The sequence below is a fragment of the Harpia harpyja genome, chromosome 9 (genome assembly GCF_026419915.1).
Source record: "Harpia harpyja isolate bHarHar1 chromosome 9, bHarHar1 primary haplotype, whole genome shotgun sequence".
In the NCBI taxonomy this organism is placed as follows: Eukaryota; Metazoa; Chordata; class Aves; order Accipitriformes; family Accipitridae; genus Harpia; species Harpia harpyja.
Window position 1 is genome coordinate 25003144 of NC_068948.1, and position 27781 is coordinate 25030924.

Below are 27781 nucleotides of genomic sequence, written 5' to 3' on the forward strand. Positions count from 1 at the left end.
AGGCTGAGTTTTGGGGTTCCAGTCCCAGTTCCAGTTCCATGCCCAGTCTGAATCCCCGCTTCCAATCCCCACCACAACCTCCATCCCAATCCCAATCCCAGTCCCAATCCAAGCAGGATTCTTGCCCTCCGACAAAAAAAAAAAACCCAAACCACCCCAAACGTCCAGCACGTGACGTCACCCCACCCGACCTTTAACTCGCCCCACGCGCGCATCCCTCCCCCCACACCCCCGCCATAGCCACGCCCCCTCCAGAGACCCGCCCCCTCCCGTGGTTAGGGGCGGGGCATGGCCACCCTCACCTTACCCTGCTGGCTGTGCCGTGGGACGCATTCGCTCCGCCCCCCGCCCCTTGCCTGAACCAATAGGAGCACCGTGCCTCGTCTCCGCCCCGCCCCTCCTTCCGGGCAGGTTAGGCTGCGCGGCAGCACAGAGGGTTTTCCTGTGCCGCCATCTTGGCAGTGGCGGTGAGGAGGGAGGTGGGGGGTGTTTGCCTGCCTGCCCACCTGCCCTGGTCATGGCAGCTACCGCCGCCAACCCGGGTGAGCCGGGGCGTCTGGGTCGGGTGGGCTGCGGAGAGTGCGGGCGCCTGGTCTACGGGAGTCATGGGGGGGGGGGGCTGAAGGGGGTATTGAGGGGGGTCGGACCTGGGGCGTCCCGGGGACCCGAGGAGGCCCTGAGGCGGGCAGGGGGCTGCTGAGGAGCCGTTGAGAGAGGCAGCGCTCGGTGGAGGGAGGTTGGGTCGGGGCGGCTGGGCTGGTGGTGCCGTTAGTAAGGGCCAGGTTGGGCTAAAGAGCTTGCGGAGGAGGCCCGGGCTGGGCCGTAGGAGTGTGGGGCTGGGTGGAAGGTGTCACCTGGGGTTGGCGACTTTCGAGGAGCTGGGTTAATGGGGTTGGAGGTTTGGTCGGGGGCGGAGCTTTAGAGGAGCCAGGGGGTGTTATCTGGAGGTTGGAGGGTTTGGGCCTGAGCTGAGGGGGCTGGGGGCTGAGTCAGGAGGGGCCTGTGGATGGTGGAAGGGTGGGATGGGGTGGGGGACACCCGTGAGAAGAAACGAGGGAGTCAGTGTGGGGAAAGGGTGCTCAGGGAGCCGGCTTGGGGTGCTCTGGGAGGGTTTGGAGAACCAGTGTAGTTGTCAGATGGCAGAAACTTTTCAAGGAGGCACTTCATTGAGTGTCAGATGGCAGAAACTTTTCAAGGAGGCACTTCATTGAGTGTCAGATGGCAGAAACTTTTCAAGGAGGCACTTCATTGAGTGGCAGGCTATTTTGGAGAGAAGGTAAGCTGGAAGTGGAGAAGGAAATATTGTGTGAGCTTGTTATGTTGGGGAGGAAGAAGTTTGTGCTTGTCTCTGCTCCCTGAGCTTCAATGGTTGGCTCAGGCGTGGGCCCTGCACATGCCTGGTCTGATGTACCTGGCGCTGGGGTCTGGTTTCCATCATCGCCCTCCCGGGAGGGAGCAAGCAGTAGCAGGGCTCACTTGCGTTTGTTGTCCTTAATGGTTTATGTTGTTTTTAGACCCTTTTTTTGCTATATGTTTCATTGAGGTTTTCTTAATTAGCAACAGACAAAATCTGATGTGCTGTTTTGAAAAGGATTTTTACAAATCTCTTCTCTGCCTCTTTTTGAACTGCTGAGCTGAATAGCTGGTGCATAACCAAGGGTGTGAGTGCCTGTCAGCAGAAAGCAAAATATTCTTTCAACTTTTGCTCCCTCAGGTTGATAACCAAGGGGTGACTCCTTGTTTGGAGGAAGCTGGAAGTTGGTGATATCTGATGCTTGTGGAATAAAGTCGAATCTTTCAGGCTTTATCAGATTTCTGGCTGAATTGCTCTGAAATTAGTATGTATCTGGAATAATCCAGTGTCTGTGAAGTTGTAATGGATTTACAACGTGGTGACTGAGATCAGAATTTGAGCTTCTGTGTTTTTGGGGTTGGTTTGTTTTTTTTTTTTTTTGGGCTTGTGGTTTCTAACTATTCTTGCTTGTGGCTTGAGGCTGGCGAGGTCTCGTGTCGTGTGACATGTTCAGGTTTATCAAGGACTGTTCAGTGTAACTTCTAAAGGATGATTATTTTTTTTTCATTCTAAGGATATAGGAAGCTTTTGTGGCTTTAAATATTGAGAAGACTTGTTGGGTCATTTGTGGTGATTCTGAGGCAAGGGTGCAGAACTGGTGTCTGGAAATACGTGGTTGTGGTTTCACATAATGATCTGAAGTTCTTCAGTAATCAGAAGAGATAGCGTGTTAGAAAAAAAAATTCCTGATTCAGCTTAGTAAAAACATATCTGAAATGCAAACTGTCAAACTTGTGATCCCATCCTGCAGCAAAATACACTTTTGGCTCACAGCAATATCCCATAAAGCAGTGAGAGTATTCCAAGTAGTAAAATCTTAGTTATGTGTATTGGTGGTGGTGTGGGCTTGATCAGGAAGTTCACTACTTCTCCTGCCAGCATAGTGCTAGATCAAGGTTTTGCAGTTTGGCGGGCAAAGGATGTGTAGCTAAATGTAAAGCAAAAAAAATAATGCTGTTGCTTGGGGTAAAAATGGAAAATGTATGTTATGAGCCAGCTCGGTAAGAATCCAGTGAATGAGAACGGAAGATACTTGTGGCTTTAACTGTTAGTGTATTGCAAAGTGTTTATGTAACTGTAGTCCTTGGAGTTGCATGGTATTTTGCATAAAAGGAAAGTTTTAAACAAATTCGCAAGGAAAAGAAAAAGAACTTTCACCATCTGTGTTTAATATTAATAACTACAGGCAGACTGACCAACATTAGCTTGGCCCTTTTAAACGGGGGGGGGGGGGGGATACTTACAGTCTGCATAAGCGTTATGTACATAGCTCTTATTAGTACAATAAATGACTTGTGAAAATTGTTCTTTAGAAGCTGGGTCTGCTTTTCCTTGCTGTTGAAAAATGGACTGCGGGGCTCCAGTGAATACTGGATAATGCCCCCAAATATGCTGAATGTCCTCGCAGCTTGAGCAGGCTGTGACAAAAGATGGGAAAACTGACCACAAAAATAAGTTGGAACTTATTTTAAGTGTTCAAACTGCAGCTTGTGTTCAGTGTTGTGCCGTCCTGGGCCTTCTGCCCTTCCTCGAAATGCTACACAGGCAAAGCAGGTCACCTCAGAAACCTGAGAGAGAGGTGGGTAAAGCACTTATCTGTTTTCAGACAAACTTACTGAAAAATAAATCTGCAAAACCTTTCTGCTACCTCATCTTTCTGAGGGTGAGGTGAGCCACCACACTGCTTACTGGTCTTATTTAATGGAAAGAGACTTGAACTGTGAAGAGTGCTAGATTGAAAGCTTTCAGTTTTGCCAATTTAAGCAAGTTTTATGTTGTTAAAATCTGTTGATTAGGAGTGAAAAGTGAATAGCATCCACTAACTGGGAGGAAATATGAGGAGGGATTAAAAAAAGAAAAGTGGCTTGCCTTACTTGCATTACTTTACAGGTTTTCATGTTAACTTGGATTATTAGGACACCTTTAGTGCTGGCTGGATGAATATATGATTGATCAGCTTCACTTCAAACATTTACTTTTATGAATGCCTGATTTCAAACACTTGAAAATGGAAGATACATTCTTTTCTACATTTTTGTAAGTTAATTTCTGTAATGCTTCTTGGAGAAGGTTCTCATGGGGATGGCAGTGCTGAGCTGGCACTGCATGTGAAGTTCAAACAACCTAGAAAAAATCCCCACCTACTTAAAAAAAAAATCTGTTTAATGTGCCTGGGACACTTTGTAAATACAAAGCCATGTGCGCTGTTCAGACCGGAGCCTTATAGTTGTGAGTGAAATGCAAGTATTTGTTAAAGTAGTACACTGGTTTATCTTAGCAGCTGTTATCAAACCTGCTTTAAACTTCCTTGGCCCTTTGGGGAGCTCATTAATGGTTAAGTTTAAACTAAATCTTGCTACGCTAAAATGTGCTGGATCATACAACCATACGCTAAAACTCTCTGCAGCATGAACCACCATTTTTGCTGTTCTTTGTACAGTGTCTGGCTGGAGTAGACTAAGTGGTACAATAAAAATGCATTTAATAGCTACGGCAGGCCCATCTTGTAAATCACAGTTCTGAATATTTTCTGTGACTTTATTTCTGATGCTTTTTCACTATTGAGATGCCAGTAGTTGCAACAGAGCCCTTCCCAGGAGAGCTGGGCTGGAAGTCTGGCTCTCGAGATGACATTCCCTTAGCGATCTTCCAGCCTATTCTATTCTGGGTCAAACTGTTGGCTGAATTGTGGTTGTGCTTGCAGATTTGTATTCAGTTACAAATGAGGATCCGTAATTTCTCTGCGCTGCCTCTGTTTATCTCTTCTGGCCTTAATTAGATTTAACATGTTAAAGGCAAGCAGGGATTGATTCTAGAAAGGGCTGGAACAGAAACTGAACAAGGATATTGCTTCTTGCAGCAGTGACTCTACAAAACCCACCCTGCCCTCTGAGAAAGATCGACTGGGACTTTTGGTGGCACATCTGTTTTTTTGAAGAAACCACTTTCGAAATGAAAATGAACATTTGTCCTGTTGCTCTTAACATTGTTTCGAAGGAATGTGTTCATTGCTTCTGTTGTTATTTTGGAGTAGTTGAAAAATGTTGTTCTCGCTGCTTTGGATATCAATATGTTGAGTCAGAGCTAAGCATCCTGATATCTGGGAACTGCTAGTCACTGCTTCGAGCAACTGATCAGCAGCTTTCCTGGTGACCATAGTTTTTGTTTGTGAAACTGGTGTTTCATAGGTTATAATGTACTAGGCTTGCTTAGAATTGGTTGACTCCGTTAGCTGGGTCTTTGGCTCAGGTTGCCTCTGACTGCTCACATCTTGCCTTTTACACTTGGAGCCAGTGGCTATCAAGTGCAGCCGTGGAGGGATTTCTGTGAAGTGACTGCTTTTCTCACGATGGGCATCTGGACCAGTGGATTTACTGAGCACATGTGTGCTTGAGACACCCTCACCAGCACCTGGCTGTCGTGCGCAAAACTTTCAGAGCTTGCATTGGTAGGTTGGGTTCCATCAATTCTACGCTGACCTCAGTATAATATTGCTGTACAGCCTGTGATTGGATTGGGGAAAAATGGGGGGTTTGAAAGGAAGCTTTGTATTTGTGTGAGTGCCCTAGAAATTCTGAAGGGTGAAAAAGCTAGACCTCTTCCCACCCCATCCACCTGCCCCATGCTCTCCCTATTTTTGGGGTGAGGATGTGGTAGAGAGGCCAATGGGTTGTGTGAAAGAGTATATAACCATTTTGATGCTCTCCCTCAGTATGCAGAGCAAAATATTACCGATTTACCTTACCAAATCTCAAGATATTTTATGTTCTTCCACTTGTGAAAGGGCATATTGTACCACGAGAGGGAAATGTTTCCGAGTAGGAAGGCGAAGCATGAGGTAAAGCAGTTTCATCGTGTGATGCTGCTGTGAGATGCTAGTCCATGCAGTAGGCTCCTTAGAAATAGCAAAGGCTCAGATGAAGGCTTCAAAAACAAAGGCGCCCTCCTTCCCCCTCAACCCTATTTAAAAGTTGATTTGCAGAGGAACAGCACAGTATCACTTCCTTCCCCTGCCAGAAGGCGGAAATTCCTCTCTCCTTAATAAAATGATTATCTGCCATGCTCCAGAAACTTTTTCTGTTCAGACCATGGTGTTTAAATACATGTGTTGAAAAGCCACAGGCTCCTGGAGAAAAGGAATAAGCCTTCTGACCTGGTTTACTTGCACTTGAGGCCACATTCCACTAAACCAAGACCTTTGATATCAGCCCTTTCTGCACCTTGGGGCTTTGCTTAGAAATAAGGGAAGGAGCACAGAGGTGTCCAAGTGACCCGAAATTGAGTGGAGAGGAGATGGGATGGGTCTGTGGTCTCAGCATGGAGGATGGAGTGTGAGGAAGGCCAACCTCCGTTTATTTTAAGTGCATCACATCATCTGACTTGACTGTATTACATAGGGACTGATTTCCTCGCAGAGACCTTATGTATTCACATGTTGAAAACCAGCAACCTCAAATAATCTTCTGTCTTTTAAAAATCTTTGTTTCCATGCCTGCTTCTTTGTTCTCAAGGTTTTTTTGAAACTTTAGCGAAGCCCTTGTGTTTTGTTGTTGTAGTTAGTGTTGAAATTGGGTGTGCTCACTCATGCTGTTGTTTGGGACTGCTGTTGTTGGCCCCTTCAACTATGAAGCATTATGCTGGATGCTTATTCCATATTTTAGTCACCCCTGGGAAATACTATGGACTGGCAAGGAAGAAACTTCTTCAGCAATGCCTGCTGCTTGGAGGAAAACAAATCGGGCGGTAATAGAGGCTAGCAATGTTACTGTGGTAAAAGATTTTTTTGGGGGGGGGGGGGAAGAAACACCAGAAGTTTTGGAGCATGTTTTCTGAGAGCTGGAGCTGTTACTGCGAGCCAGCTGCTGTGGTCCAGCCACACCGCAGAGGTGGTTGGGCTGTTGCACAGCTCCGCTTTTAGCTGCAAGCAAACCACCGTCCAACTCTAGAAGTACTGCTTAGATTAAACTGCTGTTGGATTGAAATCTGACTTCAGGAACTGTAAAAATACTTGTTAAACCCAGATGTATTTATGATGTTGAAAATAGGGGGTGTTTCCTTTTCTGTTGGGAATACAAAAGGCTGGTTTATGTTTGATGAGGCGAGAAGTAAAAATGGGCACTGTTGCACAGAAGCTTGCTATAGTATAGCTCACCTTTACTTGTCGAGCAATATCCTCATGGTCTCGGCTAAGCTAAGATTTGACAGCCTCACAGCTTAAGCCCTGATTTGTTGCTATATTTGTTAAACCTGACTTTGATTCTTTTCTTTGTCCCACCAATTCTGGCAGCATTTCATGCATATGCAGCTCTTGGTGTCAGCGTACCACTTTGCTGTGGTTTGGAACCCCAACAATAGGCTTCTTTGTGTGTGTTGGGTTGGGTTTTTTTTGGTCCCCTCCACTTCCATAAAGCAGAAGCAGTTTGTCTACCTTCAAGGCACTCTGCACAACGCAGTTTGCAAAGGTTGTGGTGGAGGTTCTCTGGCTGGAGCGACTGTTTTGGTTGCAGCCTAGGAGTTGGTTAGCAGCAAGCTTAAAAAACCACAGCCATTAAATCAGCTCTGTACTCATTTTATTTCAGAAACATGAAAAAATGCCTTATAACTTGTTTAAAAACTCTGGTTCTGGTGCAGATCAGACTATGTTAACGTAGAAGGACGTTGAATGCAGCTCTTGCGGCAATGTTACGACATGGTTTCAGTTTAAGTCATGCTGAGCAAGCTTTGAACAACTACAGAGCCGGTTATGTGCGCTCCTCAACAACTGGGATTAGGCAAAAGCCCTACTTGAGGATCGAAGAAGTAAGGCTCAGTGTCTGCTATCAAACACTGCTTTCAAACGTAGTGTCTCACCTTGCAAGGAAATCCCTGCTTGTGTTGGAGCTGGGAGCTGCTGGTGAAGTGTGTGGGGAGGAGAATGGGGCATTCATGCTGCTTGAACATGGGCAGGGGTTGGGAGCCCAGCCTGCCCATACAGCCGGGGAAGTGGTTTAGTGCGTGTGTGGTTGCGTGGAGAGCCGAGGCTCTTTGCTTTCATTGTGGAAAAACCCATAATGCATTAACAGGCTTGGGCCTGCCATCTGACTTGTGAGGGCAGCGCATTCAAGTTCTCCACTTAGATGCTTCTTTCCTTCCCGTACACCATAAAGGGCTTATTTTCACATCTCGAAGTAGACATTTTATTTTCTCAAATGTTTTATCTGTGTGGAACCTTTCGTAGAAGCAGTACTGCAATATTGTGTGGCACGGTCTCTGAAGGCTCACCGATTCCATGCTTCTTGAGTGCATTACCTGCCTGTTTCATCCTTAGAAAGCATTGATTAGGTTTCCTACTGCTTTTGCAACTTTTCTACATGTAAAACCCAAGGTTTTTAGCTCCAAGCAAGACTGACATTATGCTTAGTGGAGGTAGTATCAGTTCTTCCCCAAAATGACGTTCTTTCGCTCTGGGTGTGTGGCCAGTTGTGGAGGAGCATAGGCAGACTGGTAATCTTGCCTGTGGTGCCCGCAGGTTGGTACTGCCAAAGAATAGAAATGACTGTCTGAAAGATCATGGTTTTCAAGGTGCCTTACAAGCATCTGGGTTAATTCTTTCTCTCTTAGATTGGGAAATAAACCCTCTTGAAGAGGCGGCGTTAATGTTGTTAGGCAAACTTGCAACTCTTCTCCTCCCTTTCTGCGTACTAATGCTGCTAGCATATGAGACTGGGTTCAGCCCCTACCCACAATCACATCAGACTCCTCCTCTGTCTAAAAAGGAGACCACATCTTTTAGTTTAGCAATCTAAGCTTTTGAGCTTATGAAAACAGCATGTGCTCAAAGCTTGAAATGGACCCTTAGTGCAGGCTCTGGAGAGGCAGTAGATGAAAGGACTAGAAACACACATTGCACAGAGTCTATCTACATCAGATGCTGAAATGCAATCGCTTTTAATGGAAGCTATATGCAGAGAACACTCCACCCTCTGAACTGGAGGGGGATTTGACGTAATACTGGTTTATTTTCTTTTTTCCACTGTCCTGTTTAGAAATGGCATCAGACGTTTCCTCGCTGGGTGCAGCTGTCAGCTCTGGGAACCCTGGACCGGGTGCACAAGCTGGAGGAGGCATCGTTCAGAGAGCCAACAAGAGGCGTCCTGGGTGAGTGTGTGCTCTGTACCTGTGTGGTTTTTACTTTTTGAGGGGGAGGTGTGTGTGTGAAGTATATTTTTGAGGAAGCATTGCTCTCTTTCAAGAGTTGTCAGCCTTGTGATGAGGAAACTTGTCTACTTCTAAGCAAAGAAGTTTTCTGGTTCCTTCAGGTGTGCTGTATCCAGTCTTTTTACTTTGTAGTGGTATGCTTTATGGCAATCATACGCGTTAAAGCCAGGTTCTGTATTACATATAAAAAGAGGGGATTAGAAAGTTGAGTTGCACCTTGCAGGAGAATAGGGTTGCTCACCAAGGATTAAGAGTGAAACAGGAGTCACTGAAGCAGCAAGACAGGCCAGTTGCTGCAAGAGAGGTTGAGGAACAGAGAATGTGAATGTTGGGGCCTTACTCAAACCTTTGCAACTGTGCCCTCTCTGGGAGGGGCGGCGGGGGAAGCCGCAATGGGCTTGTGGTAGGCTTTTTGTTTGCTAAAAACGCCTTTGCAGATTAAAAGGATATTGAGTGGCTGCTCTTAAATTCCTGCCACAAGAAATTTCCTCTTAATTTTGAAGCTAATTAAAATCTCTCCCTGCCCCCCCCCAGTCACTCAAACTTTCCTTCACCTCCATTTGCTGATGCGCCCACTCCCCTGCAGCTCCTCCCACGCTGTCTGCTACTTGTTCCTTGCACTTCATTTACAAACACGCATGCTGCTGTGCTGCATCTACACACCAGTTTTCCATCCTGAAGGGAAGTGTGGTGAAAAGTCTGTCCTCCCACATATGCTTGTTAGAAATGTTTTTTTGACCCTGTTAGAGCAAACACAGTGACGTTGTCTGCTGTTGAACTAAGGATGGTAACTACGCAGGTCACCAGACTGAACTTTAACTCTTGAAGTATTTTGCCCTCCTCTGTTTTTTAAACGCAACTGATCCAAGCTTTTTTGTTGGGAGTGCTCCATTTGTAGGCTGATTGGTCCCTTGAGCAGTGAGGAGCAGTTGTGGCAGCCTGTTGGGCTTCAGATCGCTGCTAGGAGATCCAGAGCTTTTGGAACAGGAGTTTGTGATGCAGTGGGTGCTCCAAGTGGGCTTTCTCTCTTTTGAACTGTTTCCTTGCTCTGTTTCTGATAGACATGTAAAGGAAGCCCCCTTCTAAACTTTGTGGATTGTTTCATGTTAGCCCCTGGGATTACTTAAATTTTCCTTTCAAGAATCGTCTGCATCCCTGTAGGGACAGATGGAAAAGCAACCTCTAAAGGAGAAAGCACTTGGTTAATAATTATCTTCTTGCTTCTGTTTTTCAGGCTTGATTTTGATGATGATGGAGAAGGGAACAGTAAATTCCTCAGGTGAGGGAGAACATTGCACCCAGAAGTTTCTGTAGTGTGGTCTAGGTGTGTCTGTGCATTCCCCCCAGAGCAGGAGCTTGCTGCTCATGTGGCTTTTCCTCTCCAGCAGTGCAGAGGGAAGCAGGGGGAGTCTGAAGGAGGCAGTGCTCCACTTCCTTAAACTCTTCCCTTCCTCATAGTCAGCAGTATCCCTCCATCTTTGCAGCTAATGCCAAAGCAAAGCTGCTGTGCAGATGGGGTCTGTAAGTCCAGAGAAGGGACTGTGGCTGCGAGGGGATCCCATTACTCCTTTGGATGCAGTCTCCATCTCAAGTCTCCCTTGTAGGCTCCATAGCGAGATGAGGTCAGCTGAAGAAGTGAGCCTTGTGAGCCCTGGGCTGAAGCGCTGTTACAGAAGTCTGTGATGATGTTGCTGTGTTCGATACCAGCATCTCAAAAGATTAAAGAGTTTCCATGAATGCTTCCAGCAATCCGCTGGTTGTTCCAGCGCAACACCAGAGAAGCACTGCTGCTGGCCAAGCCCTTGTTGATTGTAGAGAAAAATCTTCTGCCAAATAGCTTATCGGCACAACAGTGAGATGCTGAGCTTTTGTTAGTGCCTCAGACACGTGTTACTTAATTCTCATCTGTTGTAAGGATGCTTCAATTACAGAGACATCCTTACTCCCGAGGAGTTGGCGAGGCTGCGAGTATCTCCTCTCATGATCCATATGGAACGCAGAAGAGTTGGAAGATCTCACGTTATTTATTTGTAGTCTCACTACATGGTTTAGGATTGGACAACTCTAATGATACTGGAAGTCCATATGTTACAGTCTTTTAAAGATGACTGCAGAATGGCTTTGCGATGATAATGGTCCTGATGAACGTAGGATTTACCTACCGAGATCCTTTGGATGAGGGCCTTGATTTGGGCTAACTGTATCTTCAAAGTGTAGTTTCACCTATTTCTTTGTGTGTGATTGTGCTTAAATTACTGAGTGTGATGCCACTGTCCTTGATATGAATGTGATGTGGAAAACATCATCAAGGTGATAAAAATAATTAAACTGTAGTCTTTTAGCTAGATAAATGAAGAGTATGGTTCTGGATTGTCTACACGCAGCAGTTTGCCTTTTTAACGTCAGGCCTTTTTTGTGTGATTTATTAAACCTTGTTCTTCTCTCAATGTCTTTGGGAAAGAATAATTGTAAACACTTTAAGAACTCTTTGTCCCCTCCCCCTTCTCCTAGGTGTGATGATGACCCGATGCCAAATGATAAAGAGAGATTTGCCAGGTAAGAATCTGCTGTGATGCAGTTTTTGAAGCTTTTGGTGACAAACCACATTAATGTAAGAGAGATCCTGCAGCACCCTTCTAACTAGTGGTTAGATTTTTCTCTCTTTGAAGGAAGGTGCACCAAAGGATCCAGACATTTTCCTTGATGTTTTTTGGACCAGTTCGTTATGAGTGTGATGAAATGACGTTCCTCTTTTTCAACATTTCTTTCAGCTGTTGCCTTGGACTGTCATTCTTTTCTGCTGCTCAAGAAACTTGCAGAGATACAAGTTTCTTGTTTAGTTCAAGTTTTAGTTGAACAGGGTTTCCTGGCAAATGTGGTTTGTGTGTTTTGTGGGGGAGTTAGGCAGAAGCTTTCTCTGTAAATGGGGGATTTCCTAGAGATCAGTGTACAGTAACATTATAGGCAATGTTTTGACTTGGGATTGTTTACTTGTTGGTGTCTGAAAGTAACTCTGTACCATCTAGTACTGGGACTGACCTCATGGTATTTTTACAGCTTTCTGAAGCCCATGGAACTCAATTAAAATATTTCATGGCTTTATTTTGTGTTGATGTGTAATGTTTTTGCCAAAGTGAGGTTTTTTTGTGTATATCAGAGTGCTGTAAATTCCAGGGTGTCCCCTCAGCGCAAAGGCACATCATGCCATGTCTTGCTAAGAGATAAAATGAGCAAATAGAGAGTAATGGCCAAGACACTATGCTTAGCAGCTTGTCTTAAGGAGGGGTCTGGCTTCAGAAATTCCTGAAATTGGAGTTAAAATTCAAGTGATTGAGGACATTGGGGAAAGGACTGCCCAGCACGTTGTGTCAAGGAGCCTGAGGGTCAGCAGGGCAGATCATGTCGCAGGGTGAGCCAGGGATGATGTTGGGTGCAGAGGCCTTTCCCTGTGATCTCACTGAGGGCATGTACTGAAACTAGGGTCTAGAAATGCTTTGCAAAATGTCTATTCAGTAATGTTTCAGCCAGAGCTATAAACCTCTGTTGGTGCCTCAATGCAGACAGGAAAGAAAATTGCAAAGCCGAAATTTCAGGTCACCATCATGCTGTTATCTGTGAAAGGGCTAGCAAGGACTTCTAAGCTGGGGTTCTCCAGCTTTTTAACTGGTTTGACTTGTTCTGAAGTCAAGCAAATTAGAAATGTTTGCCAGCCCACATCAAATGACTTTTTTCCCTAATGCAAGTCATAAGCTCTAGGAACTGAAGGTATAGCAGACCCTAATAATACATTTAAGTGCTAAGATAATACAAAATACTAAAAAAGCACATGCTGTAGGCAAGCATTGCAGTGCTGAACAGCTTCATGGCCCTTAAAGTTAAAAATTCTACCTAACTGTGAAGTGCCATAGCTGGAGTGGGGTCTTGGCTCCCTGTGACCCCTGTTGTGGTGTGGCCTTTGATCATCCCAGTTAATGCACACGTGGTAGGCAAGGAGGGAATAAACAAAGAAACAAAACAACTGAATGTCAGGTCTGAATTGCCAAAGCCCAGAGCCTCTGTCTCTGGTGGGACATCAGCAGTACCTGTGCGCTTTAACGTAGGGATTATCACTTCCATTACTGGCTTAGGTAACAAGGACAGTGGCGGGAGGTGAAGAGCAGTGACGAAGTCATCAGTGGTGTTAGTGTGCTGACACCCTGAATGCAGCTATAAGAAAAGTGTGGCACAGCTCCCCCCTGCATCTGTGCCCCTTGACCTGCCCATAGCTGTCAGATCTGTTTTCTGGGACTGCTCATATCCTGTTCCTTGCAGCTCTGGCAGCCCTCATTTTCTAGTACGTTCTTCCCTCCTCAGATGATGTGAGGCAAAACAGAGCGTGGAAGTGAACGTGATTACTTTTTTTAAGTACTGTACTAAAACCTGTTTGAAGTGGAAGGGTACCACAGCTGACCAATGCTAAAAACACCTCCTGTACTCCATAAATCCACAGTTACATTTTAGATGCTCAGCCTTTGAGAGATTGCATGCCTGCCTTACTGAACACAGGTGGTACCTTCTCCTTTCCTGGCGGTAGCTTTTGGGGGATTATTTGTTTTCCAAGGCAGCCAAACCTCAAGGAGGAAAACTTATCATCAGCCTCTGTAAAACAAGGTTTGCAGATTCCTCTTCCCTGAAAACTGAAAGTGCATGGAGGTTGGTGGGGATGTCTGTGTGCCCTTTTGTAGATGATGCGCATAACATCTCTGTGTGCAATTTGTTGTGTAGCCATCTCGACTGTGTTGTCCTGAATGGTGTTTATGTAGCAGCGTTACAAAAATGCGTGGTGTTAGCTGTGAATTTTACACTGTTTGTGGATTTGGGGTTTTTTTAATCTGCTTTTCTGGTTTCTTAATACTATCAAAGAGACTATTGATTTTTTTTTTTTTTTCTCTTTAAAGGGAGAGTAGTTTAATGTGAATGGGACCCCAATTCCCAGTTCTGCTATTAACCTTCTAATCTTGCACAGAATAATCTGTGCCTCGGTTATATGTAAAACAGAGCTACCCCTTGGCTATTTTACGGTCTTGGTAAGCGTCTTAAAACTTCGGAACAATGTAGATAACAGGCACCCGATTAATGTGTAATGTTGCAAACTAATGACTGCTTTGTTTTATGGAATTGCTACTCTGCAAAACAGACGTGTCTGCAGGCTGGGTTTCCTAGTACATCTTCCCATTTTTCATTTCTTTAAACTTTTTCCATTTTAGCTTAGATCGCTGATTTTATTTTTAGGTCTGATGATGAACAGAGTTCAGCGGATAAGGAGAGACTTGCCAGGTAGGAGAATGGAGATTTCAAGCATGGACAAGCAGAGTATTTCCTTTCCTTAATGTTTCTCTAGGCATCCCTTCTCTCTCTCTCTCTTCCCCCCCCCCCCCCCCCTTCCCTCATCTGCTGCAGTAGAGGACTTGAAACTGAACAGACCTCTGGAAATTGCTGTGTAATTGGAATTAGGAGGGGAAAGGCATTTAGTCCCTTTGTGAGAATGTCTTTGGGGAAAACACAAAAGGATTTCTTTGCCAAAGACCACAGGGTAGAGTGTGGTTGGGCCATTGCTTTCACCGAGTATTGTAGCTTTGCTAACCTGTGTTAAATACAATTTTTCTTGTGCTGGATCAAGGTGCCAAATGGCCTGTTCTCACCTTGGTAAGGTTTTGTTGCAGGAATGCTGTTGTAGTATCAAACCAGACATTAAAAATTGCACTAGTTTTAGTTTTTTTTTCTACCCCATAAAACCTTCCAGGAAAGATGGTGTCCTGCGCCTTACAGCAGTTTAGCCTTACTGAAAACAGGAATTTTTTTCTCCCCAAGTTCCTTTTTGTGATTAATGAGGGACTGTGGCTGAAATGACCAAAGCAGTCATCTTGAATGGTGTACCATCAATACAGAAATGTACCCCCAGAAGGTGTGCACACAGCTGCAGCTGGTTGAAATGGTGTGTTGTCAGGATGGTATTTCTCCAGCAGAAAAACACCAACTCTAAATATACTGTTCCCTGTTTTCAGCTGCAAAATAAAAACTGCTTAAATCACCTTCAAGGTTTCTGTTCCTTGCCACCCACGGCTTGTTACTGCTGCAGAGCTGAGGATTGGTAATTCATGAAGAATGGCTTGTTTTGTGGCCAAACTTAGCCTGGTTTCTTGCAAACTTACCCTGTAACTTCTTTGGACTGTTCCACCCTAGACTTGTCTTAAGCAACGCACAGGACTAAAAAGACTGTCTTGGGTGCTGAGAATGCCACAAGCCTGGTCAGTTTGTTGCCTCCTGGCTGGCTTTAAAACAAAAAATAACCCCCAGACATGACCTTTCCTAACTGTGGTATTGCATAGCTTAAATATTTGAGGAGATAAGGAAACCCTAGAGGTGGGGCCTGTGAATACAGCAACCGGCAGTGCTTTTCAGGGATTTCTCCTCCAATGAAGTAGTGACCCTTTCCTCTGTTCCCAGTAGTCAGTTGTTGCTGTCATGCAAGAGCCTGTAGTAAAGAACGTTTGGCAGTGGAGCAAGTAAAATATCTGCTAGTTTCCCAGTAGCTTTTGTAGTGAAGAAGCTTCATTTTCACACTTGAGTATGTGAGTTTGGAGAAACTGAATTAAAGGTGAGTGTGATAATTGACGCACTTAATTTTCTGAATATCAGTTTCTTGCAGCAAGGAGCAAGGTCATTGAATGATTGCACACACCTGGTAGTGATAGATGCTCCATTTTTGTATTTATCCTCTTTAATTCACTTGCCTGTCTTATGTTCCTTCCAACACTTTCATCTCATTTCATTTCCCACCATGTGCTTCCTTGCATCTGATCCATTCTTCTATATAGGAAACCTGGCTTTTAAGTTCTGTTTTGAAAAACCCACCTTAGTAACCCAGTTAAACTACATGCTGGATAAAAAGAACCAAGTCTAAACAAGTTATGTTCTGATCTGGGGGTTGATGGGGGCTGTGCCCTGTGAGCAGGCTTGCAAAAGGTGTGTGAAGAACCTCTTTAAGGACTGCAAGTGGGCAACATTCGTCGTGGTGCCTCTGTAGAGGTCTGCGCGCACCACCCAGGTGTGTGCCTGGTAGATGGTCCGTCCGCATTGGCCTTCATCTCTACAGAAATCAGGTGTATATCTCCTCTAAAGCTTTCCCTCCTGCCATGATACTGTAAAAGGCTCTCAATGTAACTGAGAAGTATCTTCATAAAGGCACTGCAAGGTGAGACTCATCTGTTGTAATTTAGGTGCCCAAGCCTTAGCTGTGGCCCTGGCCTCCTTGTATCGTTATTGGAGACACATGGGTGTCTGCAAGGTGATGGTGGAGGGGATTTAACGCATCCTCAGACAAAGAGTGGATGCGATGAGTCTTCATAATCTGTCTGCACCAGTGCTCTTTAAAGGCAAATTTCCTCAGTAAAGTGAGGTGAACCCCACTTTGAGAGCAGAGGCCATGGTAAAGGAAGAAATCCTTTGGCTTGCCACAGTGTTGTGGAATTGATGGGGAAGCTTCTTTCTCTGCTAAAATAGCTTAGCCTAGCTTGTTGCCTTCACCAGACACCAGGGAACGGATGTGATTTAAAGCAAGGCTTTTGTCCACAGCAAAGAAGGTCCAACTGTAGGCTGTCCTCCTTGCACTTGTTCCTGCGTTCCTTTGTGCACGCCCAGCATGTGAGGTGCTTGTAGTCCTTCTAACTCCTGATGACCCTGATGCATCTCTGTGTTTTGCACTCTGGCCTTGTGGAAGTGTTGACATGGGGAAACAGCTGAGGCTTCTGGCCTGTTGGTAACTTCATCTTCCTCCTCTCCTCCCTGGCCTTTTGCAGGGAAAATCACAGCGAGATTGAACGTAGGCGAAGGAACAAGATGACTGCCTACATCACAGAGCTGTCAGATATGGTGCCCACCTGCAGTGCCCTGGCCCGCAAACCAGACAAGCTCACCATCTTGCGCATGGCTGTCTCTCATATGAAGTCCCTGCGTGGCACAGGCAATACCTCCACTGACGGCACCTACAAACCCTCCTTTCTCACTGACCAGGTCTTGGCTTGATGCTGCTTTGTGGGAAATACTGCAATCATGGGGGGGGGCTGGAATTAAATTGGGGATGGAGGGAGATAGGTGCCTAGGGTGGGTTTAGAGGGTGTCACCTGCTTGGCTCTGGAGTTGAGAGGATGTCTGTCTGTCTGTGAATGCAGGAACTCAAACACCTGATCCTAGAGGCAGCTGACGGCTTTCTCTTCATAGTGTCCTGTGAGACTGGGAGGGTGGTCTATGTCTCTGATTCTGTGACTCCTGTCTTGAACCAACCCCAGTCTGAATGGTTTGGCAGCACCCTGTATGACCAGGTGCACCCGGATGATGTGGGCAAGCTGAGGGAGCAGCTCTCCACATCGGAGAATGCACTGACAGGTAAAGCAGCCTGCAAAGGGCCTGGTGGGGGCAGGCAGTATGAAAGCCTGCAGAGGACTTGGATTAAAACCTTCCCTTTGTAGAAGGAACCAAACCCTGGTGCCTTTCTAACAAGGATCCTGCAGCCCCCCCTGAGAATGCATCTAAAGGTACCATTGGTGACACTTGTGTCTTGCTAGTTTTCTAATATGTTACCTGGTGCCTGTGTTGGTGAAAGGACTCACGTGGCAGCGGCATCTTGGTTTTTTTTCTTTCTTTAGGTCGCATCCTAGATTTGAAGACAGGAACTGTGAAGAAGGAAGGCCAGCAGTCCATGAGGATGTGTATGGGTTCACGAAGATCCTTCATCTGCCGAATGAGGTAATGAAGAGATTCCTTGGGGAAATCTCATTTGAGCCTGAAGCTGAACTTGCTCCCTGGCCCCTTCATGCTTTTATTTCAGCTTTTTTTTTTTTTTCTCGTTCTGATGTAGACATGATATAACATGGCTGAGCTTTCCACACAGTGCTAACAGTCAAGTTATTGAGATTTTTCTTTGCCCTATGCTTGGATAGCTCTCAAGACTGTTGTTGTAGAAGATCCAGTTTCAAGTAACAATTTTTGACCCCATGTGTCACCTCCCTTGAAGTCTGTATAATGAGGGCTTTTCACTTGTGTGATGGAGGTTCAAAGGTTCATCCCCATTTATAGACTGCTTCCTCTTATTCAAGATTGTCAAATTGTTTTGATGTTGTTCAGGAAAGATAAAAGCCTTTCCCCTTGCATTTCTAATTCTGGTACAGGTGTGGCAACAGCTCAGTGGATCCAGTCTCTGTAAATCGTCTCAGCTTTATGAGGAATCGCTGCAGGTAAATTATACAAGAGTTATGGGCAAGCACGCTGCATTGCTAGGAACAAAAGGACCTACAGCTCCATCATCAGAGTGGTGGGGACACACTAGTGAGTGAGTGTAGGGTAGACTAGTACAGCTCATAGAAGAGTTTAGATAGATCTGCTGGTAGAGGAACCAAAGTACCACTATGCTGAGGAAGATAATCCTGGGGAAGATTAACCTTTCTTTATTCCGAGATTGGATTTGAAGTCACTTTAACACTGCATGTTCTTTACATGGTTCTTTACATGGTGTTGGGCTCTGGTGTATATTGTCCCTTTTTAATTTGAAATTGAGATGAATTCCAACCTATTCTGTTCTTGAGCCTCTTGCATTTATGTTAAGTCTTTGTTCTTTTTTTACCCTGAAGATGTTGTGTGGAAGCTTTTTCAAATTTCAAGTAGAAACCTTGCCTCACCTTACCCCAGTTTAATATATAGCACAATCAGACTGTTTCTCTCTCACAAGGAATGGCTTAGGTGCCGCAAAAGATGGCGAACCTCACTACGTTGTGGTGCACTGCACGGGTTACATAAAAGCCTGGCCCCCTGCAGGTAATGTCTTAGCCGAAGTGTTCAGTTGTGGCTGTTTTTAAGAGCATATGGTCTAAAGTTGTTCTATGAACTGAATGTGGCAATGAATGCTTTCCAAATGTATCTATCACTTTTTCTTATTTTAAGATTGAACTAATTTTTGCAGATGCTAGATCAGAGATCTGTGTCTCTGGACAGTAGAGATACTGTAGAGGATGAAAATAATATTACACCATCTGATATGCTAGCTTGTGCTGAAAGTTACAGAGATCTTTAACCCTTCTGGTGAAAAAAGGGAGGGGGAGGTAACTTCATTTACCAAATTCCTTCATGGGAAAGGGTACTGAATTACAAAACAGGGTGGGGAGATGTATTGAAGTCAGAACTGCATGTCTTTTTCCTCTGAAATTAGCAATTTTTCTTGTATTGACCTTGCTGGAATTTTTTGGCACTCGCCTCTCAGGTGTTTCACTGCCTGATGATGACCCGGATGCTGGCCAGGGCAGCAAGTTTTGCCTCGTGGCTATTGGCAGGCTCCAGGTGGGTAGCATCTTTCAATGGTTCAGCATTGCCTTGTCTGAAAAGTCCACGGAGTTAAACTGTTCTGTCTGAAGATGTTCCTTGACTGCCGCAAATCCAACTGCAGGGCTGGCTGGTCAGGAGAAAGCAGCTCTTGCAAGATTTGGTAACAGTGTGCTGTCTTGCCTTGCAGGTCACTAGCTCACCCAACTGCACAGACATGAACAATGTTTGTCAGCCGACAGAGTTTATCTCCCGACACAACACCGAAGGCATTTTCACCTTCATAGATCACCGCTGTGTGGCCACAGTTGGCTACCAGCCTCAGGTGAGAAAATGGTAGGAGCTTTCTAAGAAAGAACTGCTGTTGAAACTTACTTTTCCCTCCTCCCTCTCTTGTACATCATGGCTCTGCTTGTCTAACAGATCTGATAAAACGATGCCCAGGGCCTAAACATGTGTTTCTTCTCCACCAGTTGCTTTTTCATGTGCTTTTCTAAGTACTTTGATCATCGGAGGGATGGGTGGCTCTGGATTATGTCTAATGTCAATTAAGATTGGTTTTGCCTCCATTTGAGTTAGAGATCAAATGTTAGTCAACTGCTGTTGTGCTTCTCTTTAAAATACAGCATGCCAGTTCCTGTACTTGGTTTGTGTAACAGAGATTTGGTGGAGGGGGAGCAGTAACTACCTGTCCAAAGTGGAATAATTAATGAGGCAGACCTGAAAGAGGGAGTCTGCCTGCCAGATGAACTGACTTGATCTCTCTCCCAATTCCTTTAAAATTAGGAACTTCTGGGGAAAGACATTGTGGATTTCTGCCACCCGGAAGACCAACAGCTTTTGCGGGACAGCTTTCAGCAGGTAAAACACTTTAGCTACTACTTCGCATGCGGTGTGGCATTCAGATTGGAATCTGTCTTGGTGCTTGCAAAGCAATGAAACTAATTGGAAAACCAAGAGGAAAATAAACCTTAGATATTTCTCCTTTGCCCAATGGCAAACAGTTACAGATATAGTCACGTAACTGTAAATGTGCAAAACAAAACAGAAGCATCTGATGTCTAACTCTTGAATTCATCCTCTGGCTGCTAGTCCAGTCTGCTTTTAGGGCCAGAGACGTGGCTCCAAAGTGCCTACTTGAATGCCATGCTTCTGTGGCTGAAACACTGGTTCATCTCTAGGGCCCAGCCCAGTGCTGCAGAACTCGAAATGGATGTGGTTTGCTTGCCCTGTTGTCGTTACTCTTATTTCTGAGGGCGTTGGACTTGTGGCAGGGCAGGTAAGACTGCCCCTGTGCTTTCATGACTCCAAAAAGTAGCTGCTCATATCCATTTGCCCAAATAGTTGGAATCAGAAGCAACAGCATGTGCTTCATTTACTGGAGGCTTTTTCATACATCTCACCAGTGCAAAGAGATAAGAAAAGTGAAAGTCAAAAAGGGGATATTAGATTGTCCTTCCATATCATTCAGGAATCAACATAGCATAAGGGAATAGTAGCAGTGGCATTTGGTTGGGGAAGACCAAGATATGGTCTTGTAGGCTGTGAGGCAAAGGGCCATCACGAGGTTTTAGTGGAGGGTGGCTTATGCTCAGAAGCAGGTTGCTCTTCAACGCCTTCCTTTATCAGGTACTACTGATGGCATTACGTTTTTTTAGGTGGTGAAGTTAAAAGGCCAGGTTCTGTCAGTCATGTTCCGATTCCGATCCAAAAACCGGGAATGGCTCTGGATGAGAACCAGCTCCTTTACCTTCCAGAACCCCTACTCGGATGAAATTGAGTACATCATCTGTACCAACACCAACGTCAAGTATGTACATGGAAATGACTTGCCAACCACCAGTGATAGCACATGAACCTGCTGGGATCTTGTCCCAGAATAACCAGCAGCACAGAACTGGGGGAGCTTTGGCCTCTCCCCCTCACCAAGCTTCCCATCAATTTGCATAGGCCCTGGAGAAATTGCTAAGTCCCATGAGTGCTCTTTTCCTGGGCCGTGGCAGGCACTACAGGACTCTAAACTGCAAGAAATTTAATTCCTTTGGCTGTCTCGGTTGTATGGCTTAGCAAGCTGCCAACGTTCAGCTCCAGCAGTGCCTTTTTTAACTCTGATTATTGGAGCAAGTCTCCTGTCTGTGTGCTTGCATTCAGAGTTAATATTAGTGAAGTCTGCCTTTTGAATGTAGCTCTTGGACTCCTGTGACAGTCAGGGGGGCAGCTGGTCCAGAGAGTGGCTTTTCATGTGAGCAGGACTGTCTGCACCTGATGGTAGGAAGTAAACGCTTATTTTTCTTTGCTGTTGTAGTTTGTCCTTGGACTCAGAAACAAGCTCCAGTGGGGAGACTGCTTTCATTGCTGCTGTCTTCTTTTCCCTCTCTTGACTATTTTAGTGGGTTGGTGCATCTCCGTTGGGAGTGATCAGAGCTGCTCTCTCTTCCCATGAGTGAGCTCCAGGCCCCTTGCAGAAGAACAGCAACTGAAATTAAAAAAAAAGTGCCTGCATGTGATTCATAACTGCAGGCTTGGTGGGTGCAGCAAATGGAGTCTCTCCAGCCAGGCAAACAGAAGGCTAGATTGCTTGTGGGCAAGTGAAGCCAGGAATTTTTTTTGTAAAGGGGCAAAGTCCTAGAGTGCAGGTAGCATTTCTTCCCTTCCTGCAGCTGGCAAGCTGATGCTTTCTGATGAGAAAGTATTAAGAGTTCAGCAGTGACAAATCCCTCTGGCTTCAAAGAGCTGTGGTCTGAGTGCAAGGCTGAAAGCTGATGCAGATCTGATACAGGCCTTAATTCCTGTCCCAGTGTTAGAGATATCTCTTTGAACTCATTCATTCCACACGCATCCATTCTCACATCCATATTACGCCTTCTAAAAGCACTGCATAAATTCAGACCAGATAAGCAGCAATCTGTGTCTGTGGTTGAGGTGCATTTTATCTATGTGCATCTTTGCTAGGTTATCTGTATTGTCTCATCTTTTGAGATCAGGTACTATTGAAGCAGCAGCTTGCGAAAGAACTGTCGAGAAAACGCTGGATTTTTATTCCTTTCTTGTGGGAGTTAAACATTAACTGACTTCTGACAGTTAACAGAAGAGCATAAAGAACTCCACCAACGTCTTGGGCTTAAAACCTAAAACTGCTGGTGGTCTCTGCAGGCTCCAGCTCTGGAGTGTCTGACATAGAGCTGAATGGAAAAACCTTGGGGGTTTTTAGGTTCCTACAACCTTTTCTTGTGCTTTAAGGATGTTGCGGATCTGGCCATACTCCTGGTTCAAGTTATTAATTGCTCCCCTGCTCAGTGACTGAGTGGGAGGGGGCAGAGCCCTTTGGCTCATAGCTGTTAGCATTATATTACATGACACCCTCCCCTTTCAGAGACCACGGAGACTGAGTGGAGGGATCCTTCACTTGAACAGGTTTTGCAAAAGCAAAGCTTCCACTCTTGTCCAAGACAGGTGTACTCTCCTACACACAGTAGCCAACTGTTTGCTTTCGTTTGGTATTTTTTAAATTTATTTTTTTCTTTCTTTATTTGCTTTAAAGGAACTCGAGCCAGGAGTCTCGGCCTGCCCTGTCAAACTCAATGCAGAGGCCCCAGCTGGGGCAGAGTGTCAACCTTCCCCTGGAGATGGGCACGGCACAGCTGCCCTCAAGGTCAGGAGGTGCTCAGCTCCTTTTACCATGTCTCTCTTGCTGGTTCTTCCCTCCTGTCAAATAGCCTTCCTACCCAAACTTTCCTCTCTGCAGCAATGAACTCCTCTGGGCTAGTGAATCATTGGTGTAACCACAGAGTATCTGTTCCCTTGGCAGTCATTTTTAGCAGCTGGTGTTCTCCTGTTACAGAGACTTTCTATTTTAGGCAGCAGCAGCAGCCACCACAACAGACAGAGCTGGAAGTGGTCCCAGGAAGAGAGAGCCTGTCTGGTTACGACCACTCACAGGTAAATCAACAGGGGGTTTGGTTACTCCTTGCATTTGTTGTCCTATATTATTTAAATTACCTTTTGCTGGGGCTTGAAAGGTGGCCACACGAGATTGACTTGAGGCTGCTGAGGGTTTGGAGAGGAAGGTGTTCTGCCTTGGGTTTTGCTGGATCTGCTTGCTTGATTCTGATCTGCCGCTGTGGCATCCTCCCCACTATGCCCACATCAATGCTGCCAGCCCTAAATGGCCCCGCTGTCCCGATAAAATACGCAGGAGTCCAGAGAGCAGCCTGGCCTCTTGCGTGCAAGGTCTTTGCCTGCAAAGCCCTCAGCTGTTCTCCGTGCTGGCTGCGAGACCACTGACTTCCTTTGTGCTTGAGGCACTGACGGCTCACATTTATACCTGCTCCTAGGTTCCTGTTCAGCCTGTGACTGCTGCTGGCCCAGAGCACAGCAAGCCCTTGGAGAAGGCAGAGAGCCTTTTTAATCAGGAGCGGGACCCAAGGTTCAGTGAAATCTACAGCAGTATCAATACAGGTAGGGAGTGCTGGGCTGTGAGGCATGGCCAGGGGCACATCGCATCTTTATCTGATTTCAGCTTCAATCTGAGTGCTCTTTGCTGTTTCCTAAGTCACTCAGAGCCGTTCTGGGTGTGGAGGCTCAGCGTGACTGTGTTGTGGCAGCCCAGGTCTTGCAAACTAGTGCTGATTTTCATGCTGGATGGATAATTCCTGTCTAGGCTGATGTGATGTTGTGGCAGTGAATTGTCCTTCAGCCAACATTTTGCTAGAGAGGTGTGGGGAGGGAGTGGGTGATAAGGTGTGTCTTGCTCTGGTCTTAACTGCCTGCCTTAGTCTGATCCTTCCTGCTTGTCCCCAGAGAGCAGTTCTCGGTATTCCTAGTCTGAGCACTGAATGCAGTGGCTGCTCTAACCCCAGAGGACCTTAATGCAAGTTTATTAGAAAATGGAGAGGAAATCAAATTAAACAGGCTTTTAGAAAACCATCTGGAGTCCATGTCTGGATAAGGAGCAGTCATGTTTGCTTTGGCTCAGAACAGTCTTCCTTCACATGGGCATGTCTCTTGCAACTGCTTCTCTGTCCCTGTTCCTGCTGCTGAGACTTTCTCAGCCCTGAAGTGAATCAGCCTCTCTCCACAGACCAGAACAAAGCCATTCCTGCCAGCACAGTGCCTGCCAACCAGCCCCTCTTTACGCAGGGAAACACTTTCACCCCATCGCGACCTGCCGAGAACTTCAGGTGAGGCTTCCTATGCTGTGCTTTGAATGGGCTCGTGTTAATTTTATCTTGTCCTGCAGTTGTTCCTGTTCTGTTTCTGTGTCCTTCTGCAACAGCTGAGTGTTCCCAGCCTCTCTCTGCATGGCAGTGATTGTCCATAAATGTGTTCCTATATACTATGCACAGAAAATACAGGGGGAGCCCATCCAGGCATTGGTTTCTTTGAGGGGTGGGTGTGAAACTCTCTCTCCTGCCTGGTGCTGCTTTGCTCCTGGTCAGAGGTGCAGGAGCTTTGAGGCAGTGTGCAGAGTTGGCATGGCCCCTTCTCTGCTGTGCCAGTCCTTGCCCTCATCTTCACCTCCCCAGCTACTGCCTCGATTCCCTGATATCCCTCTGCTCTGTTGCTTGCCAGAGCTTGTCTGCAGGATAACTGTGCCTCTTGGACATGCTTAGGCTGAAACCCCAGAACTGAGCTGGGTGAGAGTAGCCTTGCCCACAAACCCGGGAGCTCCTGCCAGTTGTGTCCACAGCAGGGCAGCATGATGGGCACGGGCACATGAGCAAAGTTACCCCACGTTTCTGGGCTCATTTCCCCCCACCAGTAACTTGCACGGATGGTGTTTGTGCCTCTTTGTCCTGTATGTGATACCTAGTGTCCCAAGAGCACGTCTCCTGTCTTCCAGGAGCAGCAGCATGGTACCTCCTGTGAACATTATTCAGCAGCAACCCTCATCAGCGGGCCGGATCTTAGCACAGATTTCACGCCACTCCAACCCAGCTCAGGTCAGCGGAACCAACTGGGCTCCAGGGACACGGCCAGCGTTCACACCCCAGGTAGCAAAGCCTTTACCCTCGGTGCAGTCCCCGAGTCCCCGCTGCCTTCCAGACCCTTCTTGCCATCATGAAACCACCTGCTTTAACTCTCTAGCTGAGTGATGGAGCAATGCTGTGTGCCCATATGCTTTCTCATTTGGGGCCAGTCCAGCAACTTCTCACCCTAGTTAAGACGAGACTCAGAATAAATGCATCTCTCCTCTTCCTCTCCCATTTCTTGCTCTGTTACAGCAAGTGGCATCCCAGACGGTGAAGACTCGGCCCCCTTCTTTCAGCATGGGGACTTTCCAAGGCACCCAGTCCTCCTTCAGCCCCATGACAGCACCTGGCTCTACGGCTTCCCCTACCGGGGCTGCTTACTCGAATCTTGCCAGCCGTGGCACAGGCTTCAGTGAGTATGGCTTGGGATGCTGGGGAGGTTGGGGTGGCAACAAAATCCCCTCGGAGGAAAGCTGGGAGCATCAGTCAGATAAAGCCTTGGTGTGATATGATCTCTGTCGTTTTCTTGTGTATGTTGGGAATGCCCAAATGTGGAGAGCACAGCTAAATCCCTGCTTCGGCTAACACTGCCTTTATCACCTTTAACCATTGTCCCAGCATGAGGCTCCAGAGCAGATGAATTTTGAACCATTTTAAGGCTGACTGGGAGGAAACAAACCCCTCTGGGACTCCCCTGCGTTTGTTCTTGTTCTGCCCCATAGATGGGTACTTACAAATGCCTTAAATGCATGTGACAGTTTAGTGGCTTTTCTTGGAGGGGATATCTTACTCTGTTACAAGTAGGCACCACACAATTAGTTGTGCACTTTCTAGTCCCGTTAAAGGATCACAGAAACCACAGCCCTCCACCAGGAATCACTTGCTGACTTATTCTCTGTTAAGCAGCTACAGAGGCAGCGCAGACCCCTGCCCCATTCCAGACGCGGGCAGCCGAAGGTGTGGGGATGTGGCCCCAGTGGCAAGGACAGCACCACGGCCCGGCATCGGGGGAGCAACACGTGCAACAGCCGCAGCCAAGCCAGCCTGAGGTCTTCTCAGTAAGACGGTGCTTTTTTAACCTCCTGAGTGAGGACTGGTGTGGGCCAATCTTATGGGAATGAGTGATCTTTGCTTCCCCAGCGTGGGCAGCTGGCTGAAGCGCCGAGAGCTTGTCCCTCTAGTTCATAATATCTGGTGAGGTCTCAAAGTTGTGAATAGCCTGACAGAGCTGAAATCGGAAAGGAGAGGGCAGAAAGGCTTCAGCGGGACTGGCTTTGTGTCTTGGTCCGTTGCGGGATCAGTGTGAAACTTTACTAGCTCCGCAGTTGAATTAACCCTTCTAGCTCTAATTAAAACCAATAACAAAAAAGCCAAACACCTCCGCCCCCACCCCTCAATCCAATAAAGTGAAGAGAACTCCCTGAGAGTTCATATTCTTGCAAATTGCTGCCCCCTGCTTTCAAAGGAGTCAGTGCAGTCGCTGCTTATGACTTCAATTTGCTGCTCTCCTGCAGCCTCGGACACAAACCCTATATATGCCCTTGGGAGGGAAGGGACCATCTTGGTGTGCAGTACCTACTCTGGCAAACTCCTCTGTGACTGAATTACCAACGTGATATTCTAGTCCAAATAATAACTCTCTCCTTGTATCCTCACAGGACATGCTGACAATGCTGGGAGACCAAGGACCCAACTACAACAATGAAGAGTTCCCAGAGTTGAATATATTCCCTTCTTTTTCAGAATAAAATAAGCCCTGGGGGAAGCAAATTATAGCTATATATAATACCCATGTGTAAAGGAAAACATCTAAGTCTTTTTTCAAAGACTGCTGAACTTTCTAAACACTTCCTACCTTCTGGAGGCGAAACTCTGCCCGACAGCCTGGAGGATGGGTGGCCGTGCAGGAGGAAGATGTTGTGATTTTGGGCACCTCCTCTGTGTGGTGCTGGCAGTGGGGGACACTTTGCCCGGAGGCTTCAGGACTCGAGTGCTGCGAGAGCAGCCGCACTCATTGACCGAAGGCCCCGCATTTCCAGAGCCGCTCACGAGTGGTTTTCGTTCTGCACGCTGGGTTGGTCGGAGGGATTCCTGCCTGGATTACAGACAGCCCCTCCAAACTCATAAGGTGGCTTTTACTGTTTTTATTTCAATCTTCTATACCGTGACTCTTTTTCTATAAACACAAAGTATTGTAACTTTTTAAATATTGGAAGAAACTCTTCCAAGCGTTAACCCTGTATAACGCAATTCTGGAGGATGCTTGCCTAAGAATCCTTGTCGTAAGCTGGCTTTCTTCTTGGAGTAAGCTCGGCCATATTTGGAGAGTTGTTAACTGCATCTCCAGTCTGGGGTGCTTTATTTAGAGATTCCCATGTTGGCAGGCACGTTGGTGTTTGTTTGGATGCCGTCTCTCTTCTGTGAACTGTGCAATGAATATGGGCCTCTGTAGTCAGTGTGACCTGTAAACTCCCTCAGGGCCCAGTCATTCGTGTGAATGACACAATAGTTACGAGCCATAAAAATATTACCTATGTAGCTTTGTTCTCGATGCATCAGTTTTGCAGCTGATGGTTTCTGTGCTGCCATGAACCAATGTTTCAACAGGCTTTTTGTCAGCTTTTGGGGGGGAAAAAAACTGCTCTGCACTGTCCATGCAATTTTACCATGTCTAGATTGAGTTCCTTGT

General features: G+C 46.3%; 1 protein-coding gene across 8 annotated transcripts; it reads left to right on the forward strand.

Moving 5' to 3' along the window:
* Positions 1 to 412: 412 nt before the first annotated feature.
* Positions 413 to 26871, forward strand: ARNT (aryl hydrocarbon receptor nuclear translocator). Of its 8 annotated transcripts, none has more exons than XM_052796965.1 (23): positions 413 to 542; positions 8599 to 8710; positions 10005 to 10049; positions 11282 to 11326; positions 14042 to 14086; positions 16609 to 16822; positions 16981 to 17194; positions 17278 to 17343; positions 17455 to 17554; positions 17977 to 18042; positions 18534 to 18619; positions 19062 to 19138; positions 19311 to 19445; positions 19907 to 19981; positions 20779 to 20930; positions 22662 to 22772; positions 22978 to 23059; positions 23455 to 23578; positions 24201 to 24300; positions 24963 to 25113; positions 25345 to 25504; positions 25999 to 26150; positions 26751 to 26871. In XM_052796965.1, the coding sequence occupies exons 1-23, from the start codon at positions 518 to 520 to the stop codon at positions 26838 to 26840; spliced, it is 2427 nt and encodes an 808-aa protein (XP_052652925.1). In that variant the 5' UTR covers positions 413 to 517; the 3' UTR covers positions 26841 to 26871. The 8 variants fall into 8 exon arrangements, with proteins under 8 accessions (XP_052652925.1, XP_052652919.1, XP_052652924.1 ...); XM_052796959.1 differs by having other exon boundaries at positions 22981 to 23059; positions 25996 to 26150; XM_052796964.1 differs by lacking the exon at positions 22662 to 22772 and having other exon boundaries at positions 20779 to 20934; positions 22985 to 23059; positions 25996 to 26150.
* Positions 26872 to 27781: the final 910 nt, after the last annotated feature.

Excerpts from the sequence above, each read along its gene's own strand:
- ARNT (XM_052796965.1), top strand. The coding sequence starts at position 518 with ATGGCAGCTACCGCCGCCAACCCGG. Across the intron at positions 17,195-17,277 it reads ATCGGAGAATGCACTGACAG|AAGGAACCAAACCCTGGTGC; the intron begins GTAAAGCAGCCT and ends TTCCCTTTGTAG. Across the intron at positions 18,043-18,533 it reads TTTATGAGGAATCGCTGCAG|GAATGGCTTAGGTGCCGCAA; the intron begins GTAAATTATACA and ends CTCTCTCACAAG.